We start from the raw sequence: 10,000 nt of genomic DNA on the forward strand, positions 1-10,000 counted from the left end.
GAGAGAGAGAGAGAGAGAGAGAGAGAGAGAGAGAGAGGGAGAGAGAGAGAGAGAGAGAGAGAGAGCCATATTGGCTCCGGCCTTTGTTGCAGTGGTCGCAGGTTCAAATCTGACCTGTGGACCTTTACTGCATGTCATCCCCCCCCCCCCTCTCTCTCTCTCTCTCTCTCTCTCTCTCTCTCTCTGTCTCTCTCTGTCTCTGTCTCTCTCTCTCTCTCTCTCTCTCTCTCTCTCTCCCCATTTCAACTATGTACTGTCTAATAAAGCTTGAAAATTCCAAAAAATTATCTTAAAAAAAAAAAAAAAAGGTTAATTTCTTAAAAGTCAAAAAGGTGCCAAAAAAAAGATATATAATTGAACATATTTCAATTATCTAAAACATCTTCTTAGTTATTGTCTCGTACCTTCTCGCTGCCGAAGTACGTCAGGTTTTTACCATCAAACTTCACGTATCGCTTCTGGAAAACATAGTTCCTGAAAGACACAGACACTCTTCAGATCCACACACATTTACATTATAGTCTGTCTGTCTGTCTGTCTGTCTGTCTGTCTGTCTGTCTGTCTGTCTGTCTGTCTGTCTGTCTGTCTGTCTCTCTGTCTGTCTGTCTGTCTGTCTGTCTGACTGTCTGTCTGTCTGCCTGTCTGTCTGTCTGCCTTGAAAGATACAAACACTCATCAGATCCACACACATTTACATTAGTGTGTGTGTGTCCGTCTGTCTGTCTGCCTGTCTGTCTGTCTGTCTGTCTGTCTGTCTGTCTGTCTGTCTGTCTGTCTGTCTGTCTGTCTGTCTGTCTGTCTGTCTGTCTGTCTGTCTGTCTGTCTGTCTGTCTGTCCGTCCGTCTGTGTGTTGAGAGATACACTCTTCAGATCCACAGACATTTACATTATAATATTATTATCTATATGAATGAATGAATGAATGAATGAATGAACACTTTATTCCGGACTCAAAGTTAGATATAAAAAACAATACAAATACATGACAACGCAAATTAAAATACATACAAGCATCGATTCCAATGTTTCCACAGCCCAGAGGAGAACCTTGTATCACTCTGTTTAGTGTCAGTGAGTGTTAGTTTGTTTTTTGACTCTAGAAGTCGACACATAAATTTGTACATGAAATTCCTCAACACAGCATGAAAGGTGGGGACATTACTAGTCACAAACAGAGAGCTAGCACTTGACCACCTGGGAAGCTTAAAGTAAAACTGCACCCTTTTACACCCTTTTTTTTAGATAGAAGCTGAATTGAATCACTATGTTGTTAAGGAACACATACAGTATATGCTGGTGTTAATATTGAATCTTTTTTCAATATGTTAAATATCGGCAATTTAAGACATTTTTTGTATTGTAAATTATTTTAGAGCAGATACTTTTACACAGAGATAAAGATAAATGTTAGCAAAATGTTAAAAAAAAGCTAATAAAAGCTCCTTGAAAAACAGTGATAGGTTATATAAGTAGAAAGACAGAAGGAGGTAGAGAGAGACACACCGAGTGGAGGATGAGGCAGGAGAGGTAGAGAGAGACACACACCGAGTGGAGGATGAGGCAGGAGAGGTAGAGAGAGACACACACCGAGTGGAGGATGAGGATGAGGCAGGAGAGGTAGAGAGAGACACACACCGAGTGGAGGATGAGGCAGGAGAGGTAGAGGAGGAAAAGGAGGAGAGGAAACAGAGGAGGCAGCTCCTCACACACGGAGGAGAAGAGAGAACGACACGCAGAACGACAGCCAGCGCCGACCGCTCACTGCTGACACACACAAGACGACATGCAACTTATATTACTATTTATACTGCGCACACACACACACACACACACACACACACACACACACACACTGAGACAGACACACACACACACACTGAGACAGACACACACACACACACTGAGACAGACACACACACACACACTGAGACAGACACACACACATACACTGAGACAGACACACACACACACACACACACACACACTGAGACAGACACACACACACACAAACACACACACACACACACACACAAGACATGCAACTTATATCACTATTTATACTGTGCACACACACACACACACTGAGACAGAACACACACACACACACACACACACACACACACACACACACACACACACACACACACTGAGACAGACACACACACACACACACAAGACATTCAACTTAAAAATGTATATACTTATATAAAATACGAAAACAAACAGACAAAGACAACTTATACACTGTGGCTTTGCAAGAAGTCACTCGCTTTACAAGGCAAAGTCTTTGGGAACAGGCGTCTGGATACCCAGCCTTAGTACACAGGGAGAGATGTAGGAGAGAAGGAAAGTAAAGAGAGACACACACACCTGACAAACACATAATACATTCAACTTATAATGAATTGTATAGTTACAGATACACACATATAAAGACACATTCACGCCGAACAGCTGATGTTTCTCTCTTTCTGATTCAAGGGAGTTAAAGGCCTATTTCTCTTTCTGTGATGTCACGAGAAAGAGAAATATAGGGTTAAAAAAAAACACTCTTTCTGCCTTTTCTCAGGCTAGGATGAACCGTTTTCAATTTTTTTCGCACATTTATACTGCATAGGATCTCAGAATTCAATACACCTTCATATTCAAACCGGTGAAGTAGGCCTTTAAGTGAGTAACTCTCCACTTTCCTGCTGCGTGAATTGATAAAAACTACTTTACTCAACCGTTATATTCAGCAGGGCACTGTGTGTGTGTGTGTGTGTGTGTGTGTGTGTGTGTGTGTGTGTGTGAGCGTGTAAATGTGTGTGTTTAACTGTACCTGAATAAATAAACGGGTAGATAGAAAATAAAATAAAAACGTACCCTTGCGGAGACAGTTTGTCGAGCCAGCCACTGAGTATGAGTGTTGGTCTCTCAGACACACACACACACACACACACACACACACACACACACACACACAGACAGACAGACAGACAGACAGACAGACAGACAGACAGACAGACAGACAGACAGACAGACAGACAGACAGACAGACAGACAGACAGACAGACAGACAGACAGACAGACAGACAGACAGACAGACAGACAGACAGACAGACAGACAGACAGACAGACAGACAGACAGACAGACAGACAGACAGACAGACAGACAGACAGACAGACAGACAGACAGACAGACAGACAGACAGACAGACACACACACACACACACACACACACACACACACACACACACACACACACACACACACACACAGTAAAATCCAACTCACCCTTGCGGAGACAGTTTGTCGAGCCAGCCACTGAGTATGAGTGTTGGTCTCTCAGACAGCGAGGTGAAGCTGGCGTAGGGGGAGATGGTCAGGTCGTCTTCCCCCTCCGAGGGGAAGGTGTGAGGGGGGCAGAGAGAGACAGCGCAGGGGGGGAGGGACCAGGCTGGGTGGGACGGGCGGTGCTTCTCCCACGGTGCTGTAGCCCTGAGAGTCTCCTGCAGGGTGTAATGCCTGAGACAAACGACGAGTCCACGAGAACTTCTGACCACTGAAACGGACAGAAAATACAACTTAAAGGGAGACTGTGTAACATTTTAAGTACTTTATTATCTAAAATCAATATCCTCATTCATAAATATGTCCTCATTGGTGTAAAATCACCTCTGCCAATAATCTGAATTATCCTCCTCAGCGTAGAATTACAAATATTAATATTACATTTTGTACATTGAGCAGGCAAGTCTTATGGAGGAATCCATGTTTTTGGAATGTCATCAGGTGCATTGTTTAAAATTTAGAATTGTTCTTGTCCTTGAAGGCCACTGTAGCTTCTGTTATTATTCTAAAGGGTTGGGGTTACCCAGGGAGCGATGCATTCTAGAACTTTGTAGAACTTTCTTGATGATGTCATATTACACACTGCCCCTTTAAAGGAATACTTCACCCATATGGAACCGGCGTTCTATCATTATAAAATCACTATTATAATATAATGAATGAGGTTTTTCTTCCCTCAGTCTTCCCTTGGCCCAGCTGTCCTGTTAATCCTAACCCTTACTGTGATGTCACAAGAAGGAAACTGTAGGGTTAGGACAGTGAGACCATAAAACACTCTTTCTGCCTTTTCTCAGGCTAGGATGATCCGATTAAAAAAAAAATTGCACATTTATACTAAATAGGATCTCCGAGTTCAATACACCTTCATATTCCCACCGGTGAAGTAGGTCTTTAAGGAGATTTATATTAATGAAATGGACAGGAAAAAATGTAAGGGGATTTATACTGAAAATATGGCAGCAGTTCCTGTGAAGTAACGCTTTATTGTGAAATATGTGGATACTGACCCCTGAACTGTACAAAAAAGAGAAAATCACGAAGGAGTTGAATCATTGACCAGATGTCTACATGGTAATACTAAAGTAAAATATGAATAGTGAATAGTGTGGATGCAATTTTTTAATTTTTTTAAGATATGTTTTGGGTATTTTTATACTTTATTGATAGTGTAGAGACAGAGTTGAAATGGGGCAGAGAGGGGAGTGACATGCAGAGAACGACCGTGGGCTGGAATCGAACCCGGGTCCGCTGCTGGCCGAGGCCCATGGGGGGGGGAACGCCCTACCAACTGAGCTAAGGGCGCCCCCGAAAATATAACTATTTTATTGTGAAATATGTGGATGTAAGTTTGATATCACGGTCTCTGAAAGTTAAAGGCATACTAGGTTATTCTAGAGAACGTTTGTTGAAAAAAATAACTTTTTGTCAAAATCAGTGAATATCTCAATATCAATATTATGATCCACTAACTGTCCAAAACTTACAAAAAAATTACTTTAGAAGCTTTATACTTTTCACACTCCAATGTTATTATTATTATAATAATAATAATAATAATTATTATTATTATTATTATTATTATTATTATTATTATTATTATTATTATTATTGTTATTATTATTATTATTTTATTATATATATATTTTTTTATTTTATTTTTTTATATTATTATTATTATTATTATTATTATTATTATTATTATTATTATTATTATTATTATTATTATTATTATTATTATTATTTTTTTTTTTTGTGTCTTAGGCCTATGTTGTTATGTATTGTATTGTGTAGGCTACAGCAACTGGTCAACTGATTGTTTTTAAATGTGCTATAGAAATAAATGTGACATCGACTTTTGTGTGTAAATAAACCTGATGTAAACAGTGGGCCCGCTTACAGAATCACCTCGCCACACAAAACCAATAAATAATCAAAAGCATTTTGGTTTCTTACCCGTGATCCTCTGCAGGTTTGTCCTCCGATCGGCTCCTTTCACTCTGTAGGATTCAAGATTATACTTGTTCATTTTTTTGGAAAGATTTTTTTTTTAGCATTTTCAAGCTTTATTAGACAGTACAGAGTTGAAATGGGGAGACAGAGAGAGAGAGAGAGAGAGAGAGAGAGAGAGAGAGAGAGAGAGAGACAGAGAGACAGAGAGAGAGAGAGAGAGAGAGCTTTATTAGACAGTACTGAGTTGAAATGGGGAGACAGAGAGAGAGAGAGAGAGAGAGAGAGAGAGAGAGAGATAGAGAGAGAGACAGAGAGAGAGACAGAGAGAGACAGAGAGAGAGAGAGAGAGAGAGAGAGAGAGAGAGAGACAGAGAGAGAGACAGAGAGAGAGAGAGAGAGAGAGAGGGGGGATGACCTGCAGTAAAGGTCCACGGGTCGGATTTGAACCCGCGACCACTGCAACGAAGGCAAGAGACATTCTCTGTGATGTGGGAACTAAACAAGGAGCCTTTTCAATCATTGTGTTGAGAATGCTTTTATGTCTTTTTGTGTGTGTGTAGAAATAAAGTCATTTGTAGAAAAATGAAATCCTTTGGTTTAGTATCTGTGCCGTTGCAACCCGATCTCACGCCGAGGCGTCACTTCCAGACGCATGGACCGGCGGCTCTATTTCACGCCTTGCCTGACCAGGGCGTCTCTATTACACGCGCACCTCCCGCCGTCCAAATGAACGGAGGAATAGTCTAAATTAACGGAGGAATAGTCTAAATTAACGGAGGAATAGCACCAACAGGGGCCGACATGTTGTCCCAGGAATAGCACGACATGTTCTCCCAGCATTTCAATACTATCTAGCTGCAGCCCCCTCGGTGGTTAGGGTTAGGGCAAGGGGACAGGGAGAGGTTATAATATAGATAAAACATTGACGGAAAACGGCGGCCGCCATTTTGACTACGGAGGTGCGCGTGTAATAGAGACGCCCTGGTCAGGCAAGGCGTGAAATAGAGCCGCCGGTCCATGCGTCTGGAAGTGACGCCTCGGCGTGAGATCGGGTTGGCCGTTGTCTCACCTCACAGATGAGCGGATTCCTTCTGGATTGGAAAACCGTCTCACAGTACGGACTGATCTCCTCCTCTGGGTCATCTGTGGAAGCTGGGACATGGAGAGACTCAGTTAGTGGGACACTTTGAAGGGCTGTGTGTGTGTGTGTGTGTGTGTGTGTGTGTGTGTGTGTGTGTGTGTGTGTGTCTGTCTGTGTGTTAATAGGACACTTTGAAGGCCTGTGTGTGTGTGTGTGTGTGTGTGTGTGTCTGTCTGTGTGTGTGTTAGTAGGACACTTTGAATGGATGTGTGTGTGTGTGTGTGTGTGTGTGTGTGTGTCTGTCTGTCTGTGTGTTAGTAGGACACTTTGAAGGCCTGTGTGTGTGTGTGTGTGTGTGTGTGTGTGTGTGTGTGTGTGTGTGTGTGTGTGTGTGTGTGTGTCTGTGTCTGTCTGTGTGTGTGTGTCTGTCTGTCTGTGTGTGTGTGTGAGTGTGTGTGTCTGTCTGCCTGTCTGTCTGTCTGTCTGTCTGTGTGTCTGTCTGTCTGTGTGTTAATAGGACACTTTAAATGGACGGTAATGTTGCTCAAACTCATGCGGTAAGTGGGTTTACGTCCACATGGTTTATTGACAAAGGAAATCTCAAAATAGTTGTTTATGCCCCCGAGCTAAAGGCCTGATATTTTCAGTTTGTCAGGGTCCTTCTTGTGAACGCAATATCTCCAGAACGCTTTGAGGGATTGTCTTCAAACTTTGCACTAATGTCCACTCTGTCTCAAGGATTAATTTACTAGATTCAATTTAGGTGTGGTCATTTAAAGGCCTACTTCACCGGTTGGAATATGAAGGTGTATTGAACTCTGAGATCCTATTTAGTATAAATGTGCAAACAAAAATTAAATCGGATCATCCTAGCCTGAGAAAAGGCAGAAAGAGTGTTTTATGGTCTCACTGTCTAACCCTACATTTTCCTTACTGTGACATCACAGTAAGGGTCAGGATTAACAGGACAGCTGGGCCAAGGGAAGACTGAGGGAAGAAAAACCTAATTCATTATATTATAATAGTGATTTTATAATGATAGAACGCTGGTTCCGTATGGGTGAAGTATTCCTTTAATAAATATGGATCGTGGCACCAAAACCAATATAATCCGTCCGTGGAGGGGAAAACAGATTGAAATGGTTGTCTTTACAGATTTAGGATTTTTTCCGTGTGACAGCCTCAGTGTTCCCATAGCGACAGGTGTGACCTCACCTCTGGCTGATCCTGAAGAGTTGTTGCTCAAAGTCCCGGCGCTGGAAAATAAAACACAAACAGACAAACAGACATGAAGAAATCTAAAACAGTCGATAAGAAATCAGCAGCTTATGTGAAGAAATAAACTTCAAGGAATCATTGTGTCCTCCACAATTTCTGGTCAAGTGTGTTTTTTTTTAACCTTTATTCATACAGGTAAATCCCATTGAGACCGAAGACTCTTTTTCAAGGGAGACCTGTTTTCCTTTCCCACGTTACCATTCACACACACATTCATACACCGATAGCAGCAGGCTAACTATCGACATTCACACCAGGCAAGGTGGGTGAAGTGTCTTGCCCAAGGACACAACAACTATGACACAGGTGGCAGGGCGGGGATCGAACCTCCAACCCTTCGATCATCAGCCGACCCACTCTACCAACTGAGCCACAGTCGTTTTGTTGTTATTCATATGTTTACGGCCAGATCCTCCATCCCAACCCAGAAGCAGCCATTCTAGGCTCGTCACAACAACCCAGACTTTAGGTACGAAAGCTTTTTGGGATGGTTATCGCTAAAGAAATTATTCTTAAGGTTTGGAATAAGGAGATGGCCCCCTGCTTTGATATGTGGCTCATGGAGTTCTCTAGTACTTTATATATGGAGAAAATCTGTTATGAGATTTCAGGGAAAGCAGAGAAGTTTAAACAGATATGTCAGCCTTTCCTGGACTATATAACAGCACTGAAGGGACCTACATGACACCTTTTAGACCTTTTATTTTTGACTTAAAGGTGCAGTGTGTAATATGACATCATCAAGAAAGTTCTACAAAGTTCTAGAATGCAACGCTCCCTGGGTAACCCCAACCCTTTAGAATAATAACAGAAGCTACAGTGGCCTTCAAGGACAAGAACAATTCTAAATTTTAAACAATGCACCTGATGACATTCCAACTATGACACTTTCAAGATGGCGGCACTAGGCCTTGGTCCAAAATATGCAGAAATATGGACATATGTGAGACCCTTTCTAAGGGGGAAAAAAATAATTCAAAAATTTTTTTTCAGCTAGTATGCACTAAATTAAATGTACTTATGGATATTATAATTACTTTCTACAAAATCTGCTAGGAAATAAAACCCAAAATTCTACACACTGCAGGTTTAATGACAAAGCTAAACAGGAGCTACATGAAGTCGGATCACAGCCAGGTACCTGTTCCTCTCAGGTTTGCGTTCCGGTGTGTGTCTGGGTGGGGTGGGGGGGGCAGAGTGCGGGCTGCAGTACGCCCTCCCTCCCCCGGGGGCAGCAGGGCCCGGCGACGTGCCCCAGTAGATCTCATTAGAAACCATCTCTATGCCACAGGAGGGGGGGGACCCGGAGAGACGGCTGGACTCCACAAAGGACTGCTGACAGACAGACAGACAGACAGACAGACAGACAGACACACAGACAGACAGACAGACGGACAGACAGACAGACAGACAGACGGACAGACAGACAGACAGACAGACAGACAGACAGACAGACAAATCAAATCAAAATCAGTTTAATTTCTAAAGCCCAATATCACAAATAGACATTTGCATCAGTGGGCTTTACATTCCTTACAGTATGACACCCTCTGCCCTCATCTATCTATCTATCTATCTATCTATCTATCTATCTATCTATCTATCTATCTATCTATCTATCTATCTATCTATCTATCTATCTATCTATCTATCTATCTATCTATCTATCTATCTATCCATCCATCCGTCCGTCCGTCCGTCTGTCTGTCTGTCCTTACACCCTTAGCTCGTCTGAGAAAAAACTCCCAGTAAAAACCTTTTATCGTGATTAAACAATCGAGAAATCTCAGGTAGAGTTGACAGAGGAAGGGATCCCTCTGTGTGTGTGTGTGTGTGTGTGTGTGTGTCTCAGTGTGTGTGTGTGTGTGTGTGTCTCAGTGTGTGTGTGTGTGTCTGTGTGTATCTCAGTGTGTGTCTGTGTGTGTGTCTGACTGTCTGTCCGTCCGTCCGTCCGTCCGTCCGTCCGTCCGTCCGTCCGTCCGTGTCTCTGACCTGCTCTGTCCGTCCAGGTGACTCTTCTGTTCGCCGCCGCTGCAGCCCCTTCGACGTGGCGTTGGAAACCCCTCGGCTCATCCTCGGCGGGACGGGGGGCAGACATCTTTCACTGTCACACAGAGACAAACTCCGACTGGGCTTCCTTCTCTCCACGCCACTCACTCTTTCTCCTGCTGCATTCGCTTTACTGTTAAGTCCAAATGTCGACTTGCTTTCTTCAATTCTGTCTCCTTGTGGATTTGATTTTGCGTTAAGTCCAAATGTGGACTTGTTTTCATTCGTTTCTCCTGGTGAATTCGGTTTAGTATTATGTCCAAACGTCAACTTCTCTTCATTTCTGCCTTCATTTGCGGTTAGCCCCT

General features: G+C 42.7%; 2 protein-coding genes across 2 annotated transcripts in view; both read right to left on the reverse strand.

The window, feature by feature from the left end:
- Positions 1-9,857, reverse strand: part of LOC307270997 (arf-GAP with Rho-GAP domain, ANK repeat and PH domain-containing protein 3-like) — a gene marked incomplete at its 3' end in the record, with an annotated part of 64,716 nt that extends 54,859 nt beyond the window's left edge. The window contains 8 exon segments of the mRNA XM_080054883.1: positions 405-474; positions 3,278-3,405; positions 3,407-3,545; positions 5,288-5,331; positions 6,354-6,436; positions 7,581-7,621; positions 8,785-8,978; positions 9,636-9,857. Coding sequence (XP_079911009.1) covers positions 405-474; positions 3,278-3,405; positions 3,407-3,545; positions 5,288-5,331; positions 6,354-6,436; positions 7,581-7,621; positions 8,785-8,978; positions 9,636-9,716 — 780 coding nt within the window. The 5' untranslated portion in view covers positions 9,717-9,857.
- Positions 9,858-9,912: 55 nt separating this feature from the next.
- The window catches only part of LOC307270998 (uncharacterized protein), a gene marked incomplete at its 3' end in the record, with an annotated part of 21,265 nt that continues 21,177 nt past the window's right edge, over positions 9,913-10,000 (reverse strand). The window contains exon 5 of the mRNA XM_080054884.1: positions 9,913-9,925. Coding sequence (XP_079911010.1) covers positions 9,913-9,925 — 13 coding nt within the window. The remainder of the gene's footprint in view (positions 9,926-10,000) is intronic.

This window comes from Ammodytes marinus, assembly GCF_949987685.1.
Source record: "Ammodytes marinus genome assembly, contig: scaffold_96, whole genome shotgun sequence".
Taxonomy (NCBI): domain Eukaryota; kingdom Metazoa; phylum Chordata; class Actinopteri; order Uranoscopiformes; family Ammodytidae; genus Ammodytes; species Ammodytes marinus.